Below are 23364 nucleotides of genomic sequence, written 5' to 3' on the forward strand. Positions count from 1 at the left end.
AGTTGGGCAAAAAGAAGAAGTACTATGTTGAGGAATTCAACCCCACTTGTGATCTCCAACAAAAATAGTACATTGGAGCTAGCATTTCATGGAGAGCAAAGATTCTTATTACTCAATTAAGAACTAACTCGCATCAAATTTGTGTGAAACTGGATGGTGGAAAGACTTAAAGAAGCTTGGGAAGAACGAGTGTGTACATTTTGCACTTCTGGGGTAGTGAAATCGGAAAAACATTTCATTTTGGAATGTGATGCTTTCAAAGACGTTATGGAAAATTATGGCAAAATGTTAGCATCGTTCCCTTGGCATTGTCTTTTCGGCAAGGGGATTGTTAGAAGGTTGGGCCAACTCATCATCAGTTTGAATAAAAAAACGACTAAATTGCAAAAGGCGAAAAACAGGGAGGCTAGGGTCCCATAGACTATTTTTAGTGTCGTGGATGTTAAGATATCATTCATTCATTCAAATCATTAAAATGCATTTTTGATTTTTAGAATCAAATCATTAAAATTTTTGATTCTTGGAATCAAACATTACCAACTAGAGCAAAGAGATTGATTCAAAAAGAAAACAATGACCAAAGATGAATATCCAATCACTATTTCATTAATGGGTATGGGGAAAAGAGTTGGGTAGAAAGAAGAAGTACTACATTGAGGAATTCAACCCTACGTGTAATCTACAACAAAAAGAGTTCATTGGAGCTAGCATTTTGTGGGGGGAAAATGTTCTTATTATTCAATTAAAAACCAACTCGCATCAACTTCGATGTGAAACAAGACAATGGAAAAGGCCTAAAGAAGTTTGGGAAGAACGAGTGTGTACATTTTGCACGTCTAGGGCAATGGAAGTGGAAAAACATTTCATTTTGGAATGTGATGTGTTCAAAGACATTAGAGAGAGTTATGAGAATATGTTAGCATTGATTTCTTGGCATTGTCTTTTCAATGAGGGGATTGTTGGAAGGTTGGGCCATCTCATCATCAATTTGAATAAGAAAAAGATTGAATTGCAAAAGGCAAAAAAAAGGAACCGATGGTCCCGTAGATTATTTTTAGTATTGTGAACGTTAAAATATCATTTCAGTGAATCTTTTAATATAATAATCTATGCCTCAATTTCATTATTTGTATCAATATTTTAAGTCCAAATAGAATGGTTTTCTATATTTCATTAATCGACTAGCTTGAGGAGTGGTTAAATTCGCAAGGGGGTGATGCTATCTATTTGGGTAAGTTTATTATAAGGTTTCTTTTGTATGTAGATGACCTTATTCTGATTGTTAAATCGACTCTTGGTTTGCAAGAGCACTTACTATCCCTTGAGCATTTTTGTAGAAGTGTGGGGATGCAAGTTATCAAAACGAAAGTAGTGGTTTTCTCTAAAAAAGAAAACATAACCAACATAAGTTCTACTTTGAAGGCAACATTCTGGAAGAAGTTGCGGATTACAAATACCTCATAATTGACTTCAACAAAAATCTAAGCTGGATGGTTGTAGAAAGAAAAGAACTTTGGGGGGTTGGAAACCATTTATGCTTTTCAAAATAAGTGTAGAGAGACATAGTTATGGGACTGGAAAACCACTCAAACTCTTTTTGGGCTTCTAGTGATTCCAGTGATTCTCTATGGTTGTGAACTATGGGCCAGCAATACATCCGACATGCAGTGGATACAAATTGAGAAAATTCAGAAGCGTTTGATTACAAACAAATTCAAGATTAAAAGTACAGTTCCTTATCCTATCTTGTTAAGTGAAATAGAGGCTGCTCTTATTAAAGCAATTGCTATGGTGCAAGTCATAAGGTATTTAAAAAAAATTGAGCAAATGAAAGAGGGTAGATGGCCTAAGGTTGTCTTTAATGACAGATTGTGCAACAAGAAAAAAAACATGGATGCAACAAAATAACAAATGGTTTAGTAAATGGGGTATTTGCTTGAACACGTGTCCCATAAACAACAAAGAGATAAAAACTTTTGTTATGGATAAGTTCCACCAGCATACTTGGGATAAGGAGCTAGGAAGAAAGAAAAAGTACTATATTGAAGTGTTTAATCCCACTCATAGTTATCAACCAAAAGCATACATAGAGGCCAATATCTCTTGGAGAGCCAAAATTAAGACTAATTCCCATCAATTCCGTTATGAAACAGGGCACTGAAAAAAGCCAAAAAAAGTGTGGGAGGAAATAGTATGCATGTTTTGTTCTTCCGGAAAAGTGGAAACAAAAAAGCATTTCATTTTAGAATGTGAGACCTTTAAAGGCAACAGGGAAAATTATGTAGATATGCTGGCAGCTAGGTCTTGGGATAATCTATTTAGCGAGGGATTTGTCGAAAAGCTAGGAGCATTTATTGTGAAGCTTCATAGAAAAAAAGCCGAACACATCAAACACATGAAGAAACAATCTATCCCATAGACTATTAATGTTAAAATAATTTTGTTCTTTCTTTCGCATAGAAATATTAAAATACTAAAGTGGCTAAAAATCTGAACTGCTTTTAAGATATCACATTCTATGGTCACTCAAGTCCTCTTGTGCGGAAACGTTCTCGTATCGTTTTTGGACTTCTGCTATTGCTACTCGCAACTCCTCTTGTGAAAAAACGTATCGGTCATTTTTGGGTTTAAGCAGAAATAAGAAATTGAAGGGCGAGGTCCTTTCAGCATGGCGGCAATAAGGAGGAGTTTATTCGTAGCTTCTTCTTGTCGTTGGTCTCTTCTCCACCGCAGACACCATGCGACCAACTCGGATTTCCTTTGCTCCAATTTCCTCCACCGAGCTCCATTTTCTCAACTTTCATCAAACTCACAACCTTCGCCTCAAAGCAGCACAGATGCAAATACAACTATCAATACGGATAGTGATGGAGATGCAGAGAGCAGTAGCGCCTCTGGCAGGGTTATTTCAGTCGATCGCTCGGGCTTGTATAATCCCCCAGGTTTGTAAAATCAGAGTCACTACCGGATTTAGTTTTCTCTATAAGTTTCAATCTCAGGGCCTCCTTTTTGAACCGACTTTAATTGCTATGGCAGAGCACGAGCACAAGGTTCGCGAGGAGTCCCCCATGGTTAAAAACATAAAGAGCCTTATAAAGGCAAGCTTCATTCATCACTTGTTGTTTGAACTCGGGAAAATGATAGTGTTGGGATTTCATATAGGTCACGTAAATAAAAAACAAGTTCACTAGAAAATTGTTTCAGAATTGTTATTTGTTTCCAGTATATGTATTTTCTCTCAACGCACGATTACTCGTATAATGTGCAAACCCATGCCTGATTGTCTCCAACTTATGATTAATGAAGGAATGGAGAAATTTTCCCTTGAACTCGGGACTGAATTTGTGCATTCTGTTGCTTTCATGCAGTTTCGTGGAGGGCCCATTACAATGGCAGAGTACATGGGCGAAGTCTTGACAAATCCCATTGCTGGGTTTTATATGAATCGAGATGTGTTTGGTGCTGGTGGAGACTTTATCACCTCTCCCGAAGTCAGTCAGATGTTTGGTGAGGTAGAAATCTATAGTTTCAGCTGCCCACATTAAATAGGCACCACCTTATTATTGGTCAGAGTGGGATCAAAGTTCCTGGGCTGTGTGGCTTCACATTTAAAAAAATTACAAACAGAAACCACCTAATTATTGGCCAGAGTGGGATCAAAATTCCTGGGACGTGCGGCTTCAGGGGCTCTCTGGTACAATCATTATGGAGTGCTCTGAGAATCGAACCTGAGCCATTTGTGGTAAATCCCCACCAATCTACAATTAGGAGAACATCCAGGTGGGATTGGGTCCAACTGCTCCCATTCTTACTCAAAAGACTTTCACGTTTTTACTTTCCAGTAACTTCAAAGTTTGTCACTCTGGCCAACAGGGCCTTCGTTCACTGGTGAGGTTGACAGAGTATCAAGTCGTTGAGCAGGTTACATTCTCACTGTGGTCGGCCCCACCAGAATGGCATTTCGAAAAAGTGATGACGATGGGTGCGAGTCTCAGGCAAATTTGGTAGAACATACATCCCTAAGCCCACAAGAATCTTATAAATCCTAATGCAAAATCGTCAATAAGCCTGATGTCTTAGGACCCACAGTTAAATCCCGAGCAACATGATCAGTCCCAGGGTTCACAGCAATGTCATAGCAGACATTAGAAGGTTCAAACTGGAAGTTGTGTAGCCTCCATAAGACTGCAACACATTGTGATGCATAGAGATCCTACAGTATAAGCATGAACTTGCCCATTGTGTTGTTGTAGGATTTGCAAATCATTGAAGTTGAACTTGACACACCCTGTTCTTGTGGTCCTCACTACACAAGATGCAAACACCTCTTATCTAAACGAAGGAAAGAAATGCCTCTTCCATTTTTGGTTGTTATGCATTGGAGGTAAACCTCTTGACTTCATTATTGACAATGACAAAATAATTTGATTATTGTCGATGCATTAGATTTCAACTTAATGACTCTGCCACATCCAAAACCATACCCTATTGGCTGGTTGCACCAAGAAAAACAATTGTGTGTGACACAACAGTGCAGGCTCTCGTGTTTAATCAATCAGTTCCAAGATGAGGTACTCTGCGATGTAGCACTATTACGTATCTGTGATGTACTTCTAGGCCATCCAAGTGAGAGAGAAATGGCATCTATTAGTGTTGGCCACAAAGTTTTACCCTTTCCATTAGAGATCAACGCTAGATAGTTCTAGAAGATCCTCCTAAACTCACAATTGCTACTTCCATTTAAAGTTTGCAAAACCATCAACCATGCATAGAAATTTAGATTAATAATAGTCCAATTGCTAGTATAGCAACAGAAGTTCATGCAAAATCAAATATCCTATATCAAGTATCCCACACTTGGGCCATTGTCGTAGAAGTTCCCTCTCTTGCCCTCTCATGCAATGGGGACCATTTCTGATTTGGTGGGGATGCATTTTTTGATCGCATACTTAGACAGACACTCCAACACAATTCTACACCAATGCTAGAATTAGTTCCTTCTCTCGGTCAAACTTTTAGTGCTTATTTTAGCACTGGAACAGGTTTTGTGCCATTGCCCAGTTTCAATGCCAACACCAGAACTCCTTCACTAGTGCTAGCACAAGATTCTTGCACAAGGACAACACTAGTCAACTCACTTGTACATGTCTAAATGTCAAGATCAATGGTCAAGTTTGAATAGGTCAATTGCAATATTGCACCAATGTTCAAAGTTTTGATCAACTTGGAACAAATCAATGATTGCAACAATTGACCCTAATTCCATGGGGTGACGTGGTGATCAACCTCATGCATAGTGCCCAAGGTTGATTGTTGAGATCTTCCTTGGATGACTCATCGATTAAGAATCAGTTGTACTTGCATAAATATGCAATCTCATTACATATGTAGATCATTGGTCTAGCTCTATCACAAGGTTCTAACATAGAGCACTTCCACAACTTAGTGTTGTACCTCTCTTTGTAATGGAGATAACAATTTGCAAGAGCATACATTCTTTTGTCTTTTTGCATGAATGTGCACACTCTAGTCTAATCTATGAACGCATTTTTGCACTTTTGCTAAGTTCATTTTCATACTTAATACTTAAATTTATTCTATACTAAGCTATATTTGTTGCACACTTAATACTTCACAAGTTTGTTTGGTTTTTGGGTAATTTGATCAACGTAATTGTATAGTTTGTTTTGTTTGCTACTTGTTGAGATTCACAAGTGAAAGCAAGTGAATCAAATGGAACCAAAGACAAACGTGTATTTTGCAAACTAGTGACATGTGCACCAGAGAGAGATAACCCTAGTGCTAGAGAGAGAGAAAAATACCCAAGCACAAGTTTGATACACAAGTGCTCATAAAAGAAAGAAATAGCAATTTCTAGAGAACGCCAAAGATATAGGTGCCCATAGGCATAAAACAATTTATTAGAGAGATCAAGAAGATCACAAGATGATATGATACTATTGAGAGTTGTGTATTTAGACACAACTCAAGTAGGGTGCTTCCCCCAAGAAGGGTTAATGAGTGTACGTTACAAGTTTAAGTAGGCTGGCCTTAACCACTCCCTAGTATTACAATAAATGATCAAAGGATGGCCTTAGCTATGATTACAAATACATTAATGATGAGTGTTGTAGCCACGTGAAGATTACACACATAATTCCAACACTAATCTTTTACACTGATTCAATAATTTTTTCACACAAGACTATAGCATCTCACAACTTGCAACTGTTTTATCCTTCAAGGGCCAAATCCTCCTTAACGTTGAATCATTCTTTTTTAAAATGGGAGAATTATGGAATATAGATCATGGTTCGCTCTTAATCTTGTTCTATCAAGTTTGTCAACTATTTTTTTTTTGGAAGTACAAGTAGGTGTAGATCATAGCTCCTAAATTAATAAGTGACTAAATCATGTCCCTATCAATCTAATGCAATAATTGTACTTACAGATGTCAACAAGTTTAATAAGGGTTTGTTAAGATTAATACTTCTACAATAAGAATCCTTATCACAAAATTGTTTCAGCCAGAGTAAAACCAACATTATGATCTTAAATGCATTGAAGAGCTTTTTGGCCAACCTATATTTTCACTTTTGGAGGGACGAAATTGATATCGTGATAGTATACACCTATTTCAAATCTAGTTGGTGGGGCCATGCTTTAACATGTGTCAAGCCCTCTACCCCAAGCTCAACAATGGGTGTGACTTTGTTAAAATTGGCAACTAGGGCCAAACTCCATGTGGGTCATCTTATTTATGGCAGTTGATATTTTTCTTGGATCCCTCTCATCGAGAGGTGTAGGATTGATCTAAAGATCATCCGATTCCGATAAGTATTTATGAAGATATGAATTTATTTTGATTATGGACAAATTGTCAAGTCGGCCAGCGACGTATGTAGGCTCAAAAGCCCAACAGTCATGTCTATTCAATCTCTACGTTTTAGTATAAATAGAAGAAGACTTGAAGTCATTTGATACACACACACATACTCTTCATGTGATCTCCTCCTCTCCACGTCTTTGGGTTTTGGTGAAGGAGAGACACTAAGAGTATACGCTAGCCGCAGTAAAGATGATGCCCTAGCCGCAGTAAAGATATGCCCTAGCCACAGGCTTATGAGGAGATCTACACGCAGAAAAGAGGAGACTTATATGCAGCATAAATAAGCCTCTATACGCTATCTCAAAAGGCTCAATCCGCAGATGAGAGGAGGGCTAATATAGGCCCTAAATGAAGGCCTGAATCCGCTGTCTATTGACCCTATACGCAGCAAGAAAGAGACTCTTTATCCGCAGTCAGAAAGAGGATCTATACACAGTCCTAGAGGAGATGATTTAGCTGCTGTTCTAGCAAGGAGACTTAGCCATAGCTTAGCCGCAGTCATGAAGCCTAGACATAGTTGAAGGAAGCCCTTGCAGCTGACTTATGAGGAGGACCTATTCGCTGTCCAAGGGAGCTTCATACGCAGCCCTAATCCGCAGTCAAAGAAGTCCCATCTGCTGCAGTCATCTAGTTGTTGTCATGATAAAGTATAAACTCAAATTGTTGTAGGTGATAGTATGGTGATAACTCGGATTGTTGTAGGTGACAACATGGTGATAAGACATTATTACATAGTGAAGGAATGCATCTGCTCTAGATCAGCTTATGTAAACAACTGGGTGTTTGAAAGGGCTGACAATACAGTCAAGTTCTTATGATGCTTGGATGCTAGCAAGATAAAGTATTGGAGGCCTATCTTGTTGCTAGGCTAGGCCATAGGCCATAGGCCATAGTCAACAACAAGGCTATTCTCAAGAATGCCTATCAGATGGACAGAGCTACTATGTTGAGGGTTAGTCAGATAACAAGGATGCAGCATGGTGATGGTTGCAGCAGGATGGGGGTAGCAAAGTGATGATGGATGTTGTATGATGAGTACAACATAGAAGTCATTGAGTGCAGATCAGCAATGAGTACAACATTGGGTGCAGATCCGTGATAAAGAGCAGCTCAATGATTGGAGCAGCTCAGTGACAGGAGCAACAACATGAAGTGCATAACATGGTCATGATAAGTGCAGCATGGTGCAGTACGTAGAGGTGCAGCAAGTGGACAAGATGCAGCACTATGATAGGTGAAGGAGTCACCTTGGAGAATCAGTTGAAGCAACATGTCTTCAACTGATCTCATATAGATATAGAAAGCCAAAGTGTTGACTTCTGTTGTAAATGTACTATCTCTCTCTTTCTACTAAACTATTGAAGAACATAGAAGAATTTATCAAGGGTTTCCCCACATTGGGATTTGTCCCTGGCTAGCGCCACATCTTGTGTCCTCTTGTATTGGCTTATCTTCTGCGATTTATGTTTATGTTCTATCTGCAGTTTACTTTAATGCTGATGTGATTGCTAATCTGGAAAAGATATTGAGCTAACTGTGAAAATTGAAATAAATTGCTCTAAGCATAGAACATACCTAAAATTAACATGGTATCGGAACTGAGGTGAAGATAATGCCCAAGCAAGAGTGAAAGAGCAATCACCAAAGACAGTTGGGAAAGGACAAAAGGATCAGTGGATTCCTCACCCCTCTTCAAATTCACCGAGGGTGAAGTCAAAGCAGAGAATATTATTAGAATGGCGTAGCGGAATATGGCCTACCTAAAGATCACTTCATTGGAAGACCAGATCTCAGGGTGGAAGGAAAGGCAGATAACTAGTTCGGCCATTATGCGAAGGAGTGTCCGAATGGCAGGGACACATCACTTGATGATGATAACAATCATTCCAGGGACATCTTCAATGATCAAAGGAATGACAGGTAATGCAGGTCATCAAGGAAATGGCCAACTCTTCATAAAAAGCAAGGAATCCTAGGTATGAAGAATCAAATGTTGTTTTTGATAAGATAAAGAAGCATTATCTTGTATTGGCCCTCTCCTTCAGATTCTTTAGGAATCTGGCTTATTGATTGTAGTGCTTCAAGGCACTTCATCGAATAGAAGGGTGCATTCTCTAATTTTGTAGAGATGGAAACAATCGTGGGATTATACTTGGAGCCGATGCCACCTATCCCAGAAAGGGTGTAGGGAATGTTACCCCTCAATTAAATGAGGGTAACTCGATTCATTTACAGAATCTCTTTTATGTACCTGATTGCAAGAAGAACCTGGTGTCCATTTCAGCAATGGAAGTCGAAGGTTAGAGGGTGGCACTCATCGATGGAAAGGTACGTGTTTGAAAATAGAATTTTCAAAGATGTTTTTGAGTTCAGGGTTGTATCAAGTTGCAGAAAGTCCACTGAGGACCATGCCCATTGACACATAGCACCGGAGGTCTGTGAGTCAGATAGTGATAGGGATGCCTGAATTCAAAAAGAGCATGAAAGTACATGTCTGAGATGTACCGAAGGAAAATCTTACAAGGGGACCATTCCCCTCATATAGCAGGTCCACATGTTTGGAACAACCTGAGGGGTTGGAGATTGGTGATCAGGAATCTCACGTATGCAAGTGGAAGAAAGCCCTCTATGGCTTGAAGCAAAACACCCCGGGCGTAGTATGAGAGGATTGATAATTGTCTGATGAAGCTGAGATTCACTAGGAGTGAAACCGATCCAAACCATTGCCTGAAGGTTGTGGATGATAGACCTCTCATACCGGCACCTTATGAGGACGACCTATTTCTGACCGGTGCAGACTCTCTTTTGCAGAAGTAAGAGGGAGTTGGATTCTGGATGTGGAATGATAAACTACAAGCTTGTGACTACCTCGAGGATCTTAACTTTCAGAAGTTATATGGTAGTGATGTCGGACCAGATTTGGGAAATGCCTTTGAGTTTCATAAACTCATTCACATTGATGTTCTTGGTGAACTTCCATCCGAACATATGTTTTGCAGTTAGCATGGTGAGCTCATATTTGGTTGAGCCTCACTAGATTGGTGCCAAGAATCTTCTGAGATATCTTTGGGGCACAATCTCTCATGGATTGAGATACACTGTCGGAAATATGAAACTGCATGATTATTCGAATGCTGATTGGGTAGGCAGCGTGGAGGATCACTAGAGCACTTCTTAGTGCTGGTTCTTTTTGGATTCTGCTTCGATATCGTGGATGAGCAGGAAGCAGAAGTCGGTTGCTATAAGCACTGCCGAGACCCTATACATAGCTACGAGTATGATCTCGTGTGAAGCTGCATGGTTGCAGAAGCTCTTAAGTGAACTGTTTGTACACATGATGAATACCACTGTGATTCTCTGTGACAACCAGAGGTAGAATTCGATTATTGAGGAATCCCGTATTTGATGATTGCTCCAGTAGATAGACATCATATACTGCCTTATCTGGGATATGGTAAGTCAATGAGCGAGGAGGCTCCATCGCATTGAGACTAATGTACAGGTCGTAGACATTTTGTCAAAGCCCCGGGGAAAGGTCTAATCTGTGACTTTCTCGAACGACTTGGAGTTGTTGAGAGACCTTCTTATAAGGATCCTACATGTTGCATGCATTGAGCTCTGGGAGCTCTGGGGGGCTTGGGGTACTTACTGGAGCAACATACGACCACAGGGTGACTCACCCTCCCCTGGTGGTGCACTATGAGCAGGATGATTAGTTCTCCTGTGGGCCAGGATGATTCGTTGTCTGTGGCGACTGTGGAATAGGATGATTCGTTCTCCTTTGGGCTAGGATGATTCGTTCACCGTGGCGACTGTGGATCAGGCTGATTCGTTCTCCTGTGGGCCAGGATGATTCGTTCTCCATGGCGACTGTGGAACAGGATGATTCGTTCTCCTGTGGGCCAGGATGATTCGTTCTCTGTGGCGACTGTGGAACAGGATGATTCGTTCTCTGTGGTGACTGTGGAACAGGATGATTCGTTCTCCTGTGAGCTAGGATGATTAGTTCTCTGTGGCATCCACTGGACAGGATGATTAGTTCTCCTGTCGAGGCATCCTACCCATGTAGTCTGGGACTCATGGGAAGTACCTCTCATATGATCAATGAGCAGGGAAATGAGGATAGGGACCATAGTAGTTCTATCTATGGACGCATCGTTGTATCTACCGTACTCCCTATGCTAGGATGACCTTCATTGATCTGGGATCAGTATGAGTGGTTTGAGACACTCTCTTGTGATATTGATATGGGATCAATAAAATTGACTTCGGGTTAATAAGAGTGATGTGACACACTCTTTTCAGATGAAACTGACTTCGGGTCAATAGAGAATGGTATGAAACATTCTCGATCAATTCTTCTTCTTCATGGTTCAGCAGAGCAGAGCAAAGCAAAGTAGAGCAGAGCAGAGCTCAGCAGATTAGAGCAGTGCAAGGCATTGATGGCAGATATAGTACAGTTAGACATATGGATCAGCGGATGGAGTTCTCCCTAGTTGAGAAGGAGTGTTAAAATTGGCAACTAGGGCATGACTCCATGTGGGTCATCTTATTTATGGTAGCTAATATTTTTCTTGGATCCCTCTCATCGAGAGGTGTAGGATTGATCTGAAGATCATCCGATTCCGAAAAGTATTTATGAAGATATGAATTTATTTTGATTATGGACAAATTGTCAAGTCGGCCAGCAACTTATGTAGGCCCAAAAACCCAATATTCATGTCTATTCAACCTCTACGTTTTAGTATAAATAGAAGAGGACTTGAAGTCATTTGATACACACACACATACTCTTCATGTGATCTCCTCCGCTCCATGTCTTTGGGTTTTGGTGAAGGAGAGACACTAAGAGTATATGCTACCCGCAGTAAAGATGATGCTCTAGCTGGTAAAGACATGCCCTAGCCGCAGGCTTATGAGGAGATCTACACGCAGAAAAGAGGAGACTTATATATAGCATAAATAAGCCTCTATACGCTGTCTCAAAAGGCTCAATCCGTAGATGAAAGGAGGGCTAATATAGGCCCTAAATGAAGCCCTGAATCCGCTGTTTATTGACCCTATATGTAGCAAGAAAGAGACTCTTTATCCGCAGTCAAAAAGAGGATCTATACACAGTCCTAAAGGAGACTTAGGCATAGCTTAACTGCAGTCATGAAGCCTAGAAATAGTTGAAGGAAGCCCTTGCAGCTGACTTATGAGGAGGACCTATTCGCTGTCCAAGGGAGCTTCATACGTAGCCCTAATCCGCAGTCAAAGAAGTACCATTTGCTGTAGTCATCTAGTTGTTGTCATGATAAAGTATAAACTTGGATTGCTATAGGTGACAGCATGGTGATAACTCGGATTGCTGTAGGTGACAGCATGGTGATAACTCGGATTGCTGTAGGTGACAGCATCGTTATAAGACATTGTTACATAGTGAAGGAATGCATCTTCTCTAGATCAGCTTATGTAAACAACTGGGTGTTTGAAAGGGCTGACAGTACAATCAAGTTCTTATGATGCTTGGATGCTAGCAAGATAAAGTCAACAACAAGGCTATTCTCAGGAATGCCTATTAGATGGACAGAGCTACTATGTTGAGGGTTAGTCAGATAACAAGGATGCAACATGGTGATGGTTGCAGCAGGATGGGGGCAACAAAGTGATGATGGATGTTATATGATGAGTACAACATAGAAGTCATTGAGTGCGGATCAACAATAATTACAACATTGGGTGCACATCCGTGATAAAGAGCAGCTCAATGATTGGAGCAGCTCAGTAACAGGAGCAACAACATGAAGTGCATAACATGGTCATGATAAGTGCAGCATGGTGCAGTACGTCGAGGTGCAGCAAGTGGACAAGATGCAACACTATGATAGGTGAAGGAGTCACCTTGGAGAATCAGTTGAAGCAACATGTCTTCAACTGATCTCATATAGATATAGAAAGTCAAAGTGTTGACTTCTGTTGTAAATGTACTATCTGTCTCTCTCTCTACTAAACTATTGAAGAACATAGAAGAAGAATTTATCAAGGGTTTCCCCACATTGGGGTTTGTCCCTGGCTAGGGCCACATCTTGTGTCCTCTTGTCTTGGCTTGTCTTCTGCGATTTATGTTTATGTTCTATCTGCAGTTTACTTTAATGCTGACGTGATTGCTAATCTGGGAAAGATATTGAGCTAACTATGAAAATTGAAATAAATTGCTCTAAGCATAGAACATACCTAAAATTAACAGACTTCTTAGCCCTTATGAAGAGAGAGTGTTTTGCAAAACAACTTTAGGCTTAAGTCATCGAATTTGGGGAATTTCAAGGGCACTTAAATTTATTCATTTAGATGCGTCGAACCTCAAGATGAGTATAATGGCTATTTTGAATTTTAAGTATATCTTGCATAAAATCATTTGAAATTCATTTTTTTAGGGTTTAAAAATAAAAAGATAAAACCCTAAATCTAAATTTGAAACCCATGTGTCGCTCTTTGGTTCACTTTTTTCTCTTGCCATACCATTGTGCAATCATCCTACTCGTTCCTTCATCCTGACGATTGCACATCCTAATGGTGACACCTCCCAAGTCTTTCATAGAGTGCAATCATAATCGACAAAACCTGTGTAGAGTGCAATCACAACCTTTGAGTCTTGATGTCGAAGGCTACAAACTAGACCACGATTGGCTACATTCAAATTTTCATCAAAATATGTGCTTATCCACAAAAAGTTGTTTGAATGTAGATTTAAATCAATTAAACTCAATATCACAAATCTTTTGAATAAAAGAATATTTGTTGATAAAAGAATATTATAGGCAAACGTTTATATCATATGTGTTTATAACATGTTTCCCATTCTTGTTATTGATCTTTAAGAATTGTACACATTATTATTTGCATTAGTTCTTGTTCTCCAATGTTAATTCAACATATGTATGTTGCATATCATGGTATTAATCATCAATGTTGTTATGCAATTTTCATTTTCATTATAGGTATTGAATGAGTATACTGTATTTATTCCATATATTTTTTGATTTTTAAATTTTATAGCATGTCAAATTTAATGTTAGTTTTTATTACTTAAATTTTAATTGTTGAAATTTTGTTGAACTTCAAGGCCAACGAATTTGAACATGAATTTGAACCAAGTGAATGAGGTTTCAGGACATCTCATCCGATATTCGCCTTTTGGGGACGATTATTAGACTTGCTATCCTTTATGGTTCAGAGATTTGGGGACTGTTGCTGCAAAATCTACTAGGCCTATTGCAAAGCCTCATTTGGCAGGGCTAGATCTTATGGCAACAAGAGAAAGGGTTGACATTGTCACCTCAATAACCTTTCCCCTGCTCTTTAGTGGATTTAAACCACAAAGGAGGCTTCCCTAAATCACCTAGAAAGATGTTCTAATCCTATGGCTCAAGGTGATGAGTAAAAGGTCTATTGTTGTATAGGGTGCCGATGAGGCCTAAGATGGCCTAATGTTCTATGCTAGGGTTCAAATACTCTATGCCTAAACCAAGAAATGGGCCGCTATAAGTTAGGTCTTGGAAGATATGCAATGATGAGACATTCAATGTCATATAGCAGCCCAGGAAACAAGAAAGATAGTGATGCCATCCCTATTTAAGAGGTATAGACAATGCACTATGCTAAATTTTGCATTTAAACTTTTTATAGATGCAATTCCTAAATTGGAGCCACTAGTATTCACTCAAACTTCACTTTTCTGCATAAATCTACCCTAGAAGTCTTAGCGGCTGCCCTAGGCATCTAGGAGAGAGAAAAAAGAGATAAATTTGAATTAATTATGGATGATCAACACACTAACGATCAACACCTTATCCAACTAGGGTTTAATGGAGTCTTTAAGGTCAAATTTCAAGGAAAGGAACTTGATAGAGTAAGGGGGGATGCTTAGGGCATCCACTTTTAAAACCCTAACAATTATAATTGTGAGGGGAGAAATTAAATATAGTGTTTGCACATTAAGAGTCTCCATATAGGCCCTAGAGAGAACAATTTTACATGCAATGATGAAGCAAGATTTCAACAATAATTAAGCATTTAGTCATGGTATAATAGAAACCTTGCTTTTAAATTCAACATGAAAAATATCAATGATAAAGCATTAAACTTACAAAATTCTCCACAAAAGGTACTTCTTTTTGTTGGAGAATGTAGTTAGTTTTAGTCTTCATAATTGTCATTTGACTCATGTAATGATGTAATTTTTATGTACTTATCAAAAGAAGAAAGAAAATGATGTAAAGATCAAAAGAAGATTATCTTTGTAAAGTATGGGTTTCATGCTCAAGTCATTTGTCACTAGGTCAAGCATTCATTTAATGCTTCTAGGGTTTACATGAGTCAAAGAGTCCTTGTCTTATTGTAAAAGACCCTTTCAGGCACTTGTATCAAAAAGAGAAAAATTATTTTGTATTTTCAAAATGTCTAGAAGGCTCCCAAGACCAAGTAGGCCAACCTATGTGAAGTCGGCCTAGAGAGGGCTAATGGAGCCTCTTGGAAGGCTATAAAAAGGTGGAACTTCGACCTATGAGGACACACATCAAGCACATTACATCTTGTCTTTGGTCTGCGATTGGGAAAGAAGAGCGAAGGTCATAGAGGGCTAGATCAAGCCTAGCGAAGAAGGAGAAATACCCCAAATCAATTCGGAGGTCTAGAATCTGGCTTCTACTATTCACATATGCGAGAACCCTAGGGTTTCTAGGGTTACCTTAGGTCTGAAATTGCAGAAGGTGTTGCAGACTGTTTTAGTAAGGACGAAAGGCTAGAAGAGCCATCATCTTGAAGAGATTTTGCTTCGCTGCCCTTGGAGACTTTGTCTTGCATTGAAGAAGGAAGATTGGTTGGCTGGCTTGATTCTCGATGGTAGCCTTGGTCTAGGTTTTTGAATTGATTCTATGAGAAGAGAAGCTCTTTCTGGGTTTTCCCCTTGGAGGGGTTTTGCCTTGGCTTGGAGCCTATATCTTGTGTTCATCTTTGTATGGTTGTGATTTTCATTGTTTGGCAATTGTCTTGATGATAAGAACACAATAATAAAAAAGAAGAAGTAATAAGAACATCACAAGAAATTGTCAAGTTAAGAGAAATCAAATTAATAAAATCCCTAATGCTACCCTATAGATTTCTCAACACTTTCAACCCCAGAACAATGTCTCCATGCAAAAATCACATCCACCTAAAGGTCCCACCAATAAAGATCACATCTTGCCCATAATATCGAAAAGACTAGCTTGCACTCTGATGAAATGAAAATGAGTGGAGGAGTATCTATTTATATGAGACCTAACTCCCTCATTTTTACAAAAAGTACAAGTAAAGCCCTAATTACAAGTTTACTTTAACTGTTCCACAAGATAGAGGTTACAAGCCAACCTCTTAGCTCAAAAACATAACGAAGGATGCCATAAATGCCCACGTTTTTAGGAGTAAAACCTCCTCCACTATGGCGTCATCCTCCAAATGAGCTATAAATGCCACAGGTAAGTGTCATGTGGGCTAATGAGTGCTCCATACTCCAAGATATAGCTTCTAGATCAAAGGCATGCCTCCAAAGTGTGAAAATTTCAACTATTGCAGCAACTGGAAACTATTCTTCTAACTATAAATTAATTAACAATTTATTTGCTATGGCAAACAATGAATAATTCACAATCGCAATTTTCACCAAAATAAACACTGCGGAAGATAAACTGGAAACTGAGAAAATACTAACACACACACAAAAAAATATAACATCATTATTTTTGGACAAATTTCCCCGGAAAAACCCAATGTGGAAAAACCAGTGCAATATCTGAGGGTTTTTATTATTAAGCAACAGTGAGAAATTTTGAGTACAATAAATGTTGCCAAACTGGTGAATCTACCGAAGAGAAATATTGGCAAAAATATACTAGGGGATTTTATCCTCTCTCCAAGCAATCCCGACATTGTCCGACCTTTGAAAAGCTAGATGTCCAAACTGGCCTGTGTAGGCTTTGCGTCACCCCTGCACTGCCTGCCAAATGCTCTGCATGAATCAGCTGCCAATCTAGCAGTCCTGCCTGTCGCTGATTGGGAAAATGCTTCTTTGGCCCTCTAGAAAAACTTCCTGGCCTCTCAAACTGAAGATGTCCTCCCCTTCAGCTGAATCGAACTGCTCACTTGAGGCTCTGCGCTGCCTCTGCGCAGCCTCCTGGAGAATATTTTCGGCCTCCTCTTTTTGACTCTCCGGAATTGGAAAACTTCCTTCAAACTCACTGTCTTTGCCCCTCTCTGTCTTTGCGTCCCCTCTTTGGGTCGAAATCTTCTGGAAGAATGCTACTGCTCTCTAGAAAATCGATCTGCCCAAGGAAATCGATCTCAAGTATGCTCCTCCATCTACCCATCGACTTCTTATAATCTCCAGTTTGGACTCCAACGGCCAAGATTAAAACTTAATCAATAGCTGAGATCATTTCCTAGTCGATCCGTGAGTTTTTTGAGAAATCTCACCTTCATCAATTAATTGTTGTTAATTAATCATTTTCCCTAAGTTAGACTTAGGAAAAATTTAATTACTGATTAATTAACGTAATTAAGGAATTTCTAGGTGGATGTTCTTGAAATCTTTTTTGGGTTCTAGAGTCTTTTATTTCTTAGCCTCTCTAATAACTGTCGAGGCTAGAACACCATCCGATGCTACAAAAACTAACACTCCCTCTTAACGAGGGAGGTGTTCTAGTGTTGAACTACTACAACACCCTGTCTCTGCATCATCCTCCATGCACACTGCTGATGTCTGGTCATTGTGACTGCCTACCACTGTCGACCAACCATTACGCAACACTAATGCTGCATCTGTGCTGCTGCTGACATTGCTATACTGCTGCCAACTCTACTTCTGCACTGCAACTCCCTATCAATTGTTGTTGCTGCTATTGCAACCGTTGCAACTGAGAAGCATCCAAAATACTGAATCAACTGTCTTTGTGCTGCAACTATCTCCTGAGCATCTGACTGCTACTAGCCTCTGCAATGTCCACTGAGGAATCTGCGTTGCTACTGAGCCTCTTGCTTTGTTGTCAACCTTGCTCTGCGCTCCTCAACATCTGACTGCTACTAGTCCGCAACTGTCACTTTGGAACTAAGTGCACCAATCGACACTAATCCTCCTGCTACTAAATACTGTGGACCCTTGTAGCAAGGTAATGATCCATGAGAAAATATCAACTGATGCTTACCTCAATGGACCCTGCCCAAACCTTTGCGCAACTTTGGGACTATAGCTTCATATTATCCCACCTCACTCTTGGAGGTATAGTTGCAAACATGGCGAAGTTTTCCTCCAACATGGAGGACATTTTGTTTATCTCTGTGGATGCTGCTGCCTGGTCCTGCCTCTCCTGCTTGTCCTTCTTCCTTTGAGGACACAAAGTATTGTAGTGGCCAAACTCGCCACACCTGAAGCACTTGACCTTAGATAAGTCCTCCTTTTTCTTCTTCTCCCCCTATGAACCCTGTCCTTGACTGGACCCTCTGATGCAAGCCCCACATTATCTTCCTCCTTCTCACCTTTCGAACCCTTAATGCGACCGCCACTGACGGAGGTCTTCACAAGTGCACGCTTCATCTCCTCCTGCTGTAGGCTTGACCACCTCCCGTCCCACCTAGGTTGAGTATCTCAACCCAAGATGCCTTGGTCGAAGATCTCCCAATCCTCTGAGACACTGTTCAATGCCGAACGCACCAACTCTATATTTGGAGGAGCTTCTCCTACAGCTACAAGTTGATCCTGGATTTCTTGAATTTTGTTGAGAAAAGGATCAATGCCTTCACCCTTATGCATCTTGATGTTCTTCAACTTTTCTTTCAAGAACATCTTCTATTGCTCGAAAGAATTCTAGTATAGTTGTGCAAGAGCATCCCACATCTCCTTGGTCGATATATGCGAGACTATATGGTCCCAGTCTCTATCCAGGATCATCTGCTTCGTCTTGGCCATCTCCTTCTTGGACGCCTTCAACTAATCTGCATGAGTTGGTTTTGCCACAACATTCTTTGCGTAGGTCTTCAGGCCAAATTATCTAGCAGGAATAACATCCTAACCTTCCAGATGACGTAGTTCGAGGCTCCTTCTAACCTATCCTGATCTCTAAGCCCAGCTGTGGCCATCTCTGCAAAATCTCAACATGTAATGGAAATATCCCTCTTTCACTTGCTAGACTGCTAGCTCTGCTATTTGTACTCCCTTACGGAGTGAGAAAATTTTCCTACGGGAAATATTGGATTTTTGAATTAGAAACCCTCTGAGAGAAATTCCTTCTGTGTGTGTAATTTCTCTTCCACTTGACGCTGATTATACTCTAGCAACTGCTGCAAGACCCTTCTACGCCCAAACAAGGTATCTGCTTAGCGAAAATACTGATTTGCTTCACCAAAATTACTTCCTAGCTTCACCACTGCTTGTTGGAACTGCTAATAGGGTCTGCGAGTTTTTCCTGCCACCTGCATTGGAAAAATTGAACCCTCTGCCCAACAGTTCGAATTGCCTAGCCGACCTTTGCACATCTGGAAACTGAACTGCCAGAGTCCCTCTGAATCTGGACAATTTCTTCCTTTTGCTTCTGATCAAATTTGCTCTGACACCATGTGAAAATTTCAACCATTGCAGCAAGTGGAAATTATTCTTCTAACTGTAAATTAATTAATAGTTTTTTTGCTATGACAAACAACGAATAATTCACAATTGTAGTTTTCACCAAAATAAATATTGCGTAAGATAAATTGGAAACTAGGAAAATATTGACACACACACAAAAATATAACATTATTATTTTTGGACAAATGTCCCTGGAAAAATCCAATGTGGGAAAACTAGTGCAACAATTGAGGGTTCTTATTATTAAGCAACAGTGAAAAATTATGAGTAGAATAAATGTTGCCAAACTGGCGAATCTACCCAAGAGAAATACTGACAAAAATATACTAAGGGATTTTACCTTCTCCAAACAATCCTGTCACTGTTTGACCTCTGAAAAGCTAGCCATCCAAACTGGCCTGCGCAGGCTCTTTGTCACCCTTGTGCTACTTGCCAAACACTCTGCCTGAATCGACTGCCAATCTAGCCGTCTTGCCTACTGTTCACTGGGAAAATTCTTCTTCTACCCTCTGGAAAAACTTCCTGACCTCTGGAATTGAAGACGTCCTCCCCTTCAGCTGAATCAAATTGCTCACTTGAGGCTCTACGTTGCCTTTGCGCAGCCTCCTGGAGAATATTTTTGACCTCTGTTTCTGACTCTCCGGAACGGGAAAACTTCCTCCGGACTCACTATCTTTGCCCCTCTCTTTCTCTACGTCCTCTCTCTGGTTTGAACTGTTTTGGCAGAATGCTGCTGCTTTTTGGAAAGCAATCTGCCTAAGGAAATTGATCTCAAGTATGCTCCTCCATCTACCCATCGACTTCTTATAATTTCTAGTTGGGACTCCAACGACCAAGATTAAAACTTAATCAATGGCTGAGATCATTTCCTAGTCGATCCGTGTGAGTTTCTAGAGAAATCTCACCTTCCTCTAATAATTGCTGTTAATTGATCATTTTCCCCAAGTTAGATTTAGGAAAAATTTAATTACTGGTTAATTAACTTAATTAAGGCATTTCTAGGTGGATTTTCCTGAAACCTTTTCTGGGTTCTAGAGTCCTAGTGTTTCTTAGCCTCTCTGACGATTGTTGAGATTAGAACACCATATGATGCTACAAAAACTAACACAAAGTGTCTTCATACCAATACATCATCTCCATGGTGATTAATGTCACCCTCAAAAGGGCAAGACGTGTGATATCGCACTCTTTTACTCAAGTGTTGAGGCTAATAAGTGATGTGCAAGCCCTCCCTACCATGTCAAGGATAACCATCATTACTCGGGCTCCAAAACAAAAAACGCCCAACAAACAGGGGTACAGCCAACCTGGGGGTATTCTGGGTCCACTGGGCACATCATCAATATTTCCAACACCAAGTTTCATGGACTCATTGTTTCAGCATTTGGGGTACTTTAGAGTGTCAAGCATCATGTGGGGTCAAGTAGCTCAATGCTCTAGATAGGCAACGCAATATCAATAAGGTCACATCCTCTCTTTGGAATGGGTAAAACAACCTTTGCAATGTTGCTAAGAAAGGAGGGCAATCATTTCAAGAAGCCTTTACTGCTGTGACAAAATCACTTGACAAAACCCTCTCAAGATCACATGAAAATCATGTGAAAATTCTCTTGAAATGCGACAATTGGAAATTATTCTTCTAATTGGTTAATTATTAAATAGTTTATTTGCTACGTCAAACAACGAATAATTCACACTGCAATTCCTTCACAAATAAAACGCTGTAGAAATTGAAATGTTGGAAATTGAGAAATATAGAGTACACACAAAATAAAAATGACAGTTATTTTTGGACAATTGTCCTCGGAAAAACCCAAAACGGGAAAACCGGTGTAGTAGATGAGGGTTTTATTATTATGCAACAGTGAGAATTCTGAGTACAATCTCTGGATGCGTAGCTGGCTATCCAATCAACAAATATCTGACAAGAATATTAGAGAGAAAGTTTCTCTCACTTCACAAGCAATAAATTGGCTCCCTCTGAAAACTGGCTGTCCAACCATTATGTAGGCCCTTCTACGCTGCCTTTGCGCAGACCCTCACACGTGTGGCTAGAAACCCTCTCTGATCAAGTTGTCTTGCTTGTCTCCGCTACTAGAAATGACTCTCCAAACCACTAGAAGACTTTCTCGACCTCTAGAAGCTGAATCGATCTCCCTCTCAGCTAAATTGAACTCCTCACTGAAGCATTTGCGTAGTCCCTATGCAACTTTTGTTGTGGAATACCTTTGTCACTTGCTGCTGCCTCTCCGTATTTGGAACTCCTCTTACAGGCTCACTGTCTCTGTGTCCCCTCTCTGGCTCGAATTCTCCTCTACTGAATCACTGCAACTGGGAAGCTCGATCTCTGCCAAGGAACTCGACCTCAATTGTGTTCTTCTCCAACCCTATCGACCTCCTCTTATAATCTCCAGTTTCATCACAAACGACCACGATTAAGTCCTTTATGATGGCTGAGATCATTTCTAAGTCGATGCATATGAGTTTCTAGAGGGTTCTCACCATTCTCAATTAATTCCCATTAATTAATCGATTTCCTTAAGCTATACTTAGGCATTTTTTAATTATCGACCAATTAATTTAATTGAGCTGTCTTTAGGTGGAATTTCCAGAAACGATTTCTGGGTTATGGAGATCTCATGTGTTTTGGCCTCTCCGCAAAGTTTGAGACTAGAACACCATCCAATGCTACAAAAACTAACAATCCCTCTTAGCGAGGAAGGTGTTCACTCCCATAACATCTCTATATACGCTGCTGATGTCTGACAATTGTAGCAACAACCACTGCCCACCAAGCCACTGTTCAACTCTAATACATCTCCCACTCTGAGCTGAATCACCCTGCATCTACGCTACTGCTGACACTGCACTACATAACCTGTACTGCTGCCAACTCTGCATTTGCGCTGCAACTGATCTCATGCTACTGCTGTTGCTGCAACTACTACAACTAAAATCCAAAATACTCCGTCTCTGCGACTGAAACAAGTTCTCCACTATACCCATTTACTCTCTGAAATAGACAAACTTAGCACTCCCTCGAGTTCTCGTGAGTATATTTGCAACCTTCTCGTCTGTGGGAACATACTGTAGCTGGATTGCTCCACGCTGCAAACAATCTCTGATGAAATGACATCGAATATCTGTGTTTCAACAAGTCATGAAACACTGGATTTTCAAAGAGCTTGATGCAACTTTGATTATCACAGTAAACACTGGTTGCCTCCATCCTTTGTCTGAACAAGATTACTAGCAGCTTCCGAAGCCAAATAGCTTCGCAAATAACTGTGTTAGCTGCCATATACTCTGCCTCTGCAGAGCTGAGTGCTATTGACTTCTACTTCCTATTGCACCAAGAAACCATCCATGATCCAATGCTGAAGCAGTTCTTGGAGGTACTTTTCCTGTCCACTGAACTGCCTGCCCAATTTGCATCTGTGAATCCACATAGTCTGACTCATCCCCTTGAGTATACCTCAACCCATACTCTATTGTGCCATGCAAGTACCTCAAACGTGCCTCGTTGCTGTCTAATGCACTCTCTTCGGCTCCATCATACACTGGCTGAGATTGTTGACTGCGAAGCAGGTATCTAGCCTAATGTTGACCAGATACATGAGAGAACCGATAAGATGTCTATACAAGGTGGGGTCAACATCCTCGTCATCCGATGCGTCTATCTTCCTCTAGTTGGTAATCATGGGCATAGACATGGGTCTACAATCTTACATCCTGAATCTCTTCAGAATCTCTGTAGCATATCTCCCTTGACCAAGGAAGATCTCCCCATCCTTCTGCCACACTTCCAATCCTAGGAAGTAATGCATCAACCCCAAGT

General features: G+C 40.2%; 1 protein-coding gene across 2 annotated transcripts in view; it reads left to right on the forward strand.

The window, feature by feature from the left end:
- Positions 1–2515: 2515 nt before the first annotated feature.
- LOC149232466 (NADH dehydrogenase ubiquinone complex I, assembly factor-like protein (DUF185)) overlaps positions 2516–23364 on the forward strand; it is a 272389-nt gene continuing 251540 nt past the window's right edge. Inside the window, exons 1-3 of one of the 2 annotated variants that reach the window (XM_089379418.1) lie at positions 2516–2942; positions 3037–3098; positions 3369–3512. In XM_089379418.1, coding sequence (XP_089235544.1) covers positions 2669–2942; positions 3037–3098; positions 3369–3512 — 480 coding nt within the window. In that variant the 5' untranslated portion in view covers positions 2516–2668. The remainder of the gene's footprint in view (positions 2943–3036; positions 3099–3368; positions 3513–23364) is intronic. The other variant, XM_089379417.1, reaches the window with a different exon arrangement.

This window comes from Pinus tabuliformis, chromosome J (assembly GCF_031772625.1).
Source record: "Pinus tabuliformis cultivar Carrire ecotype Pingquan chromosome J, CPIR1, whole genome shotgun sequence".
Classification (NCBI taxonomy): domain Eukaryota; kingdom Viridiplantae; phylum Streptophyta; class Pinopsida; order Pinales; family Pinaceae; genus Pinus; species Pinus tabuliformis.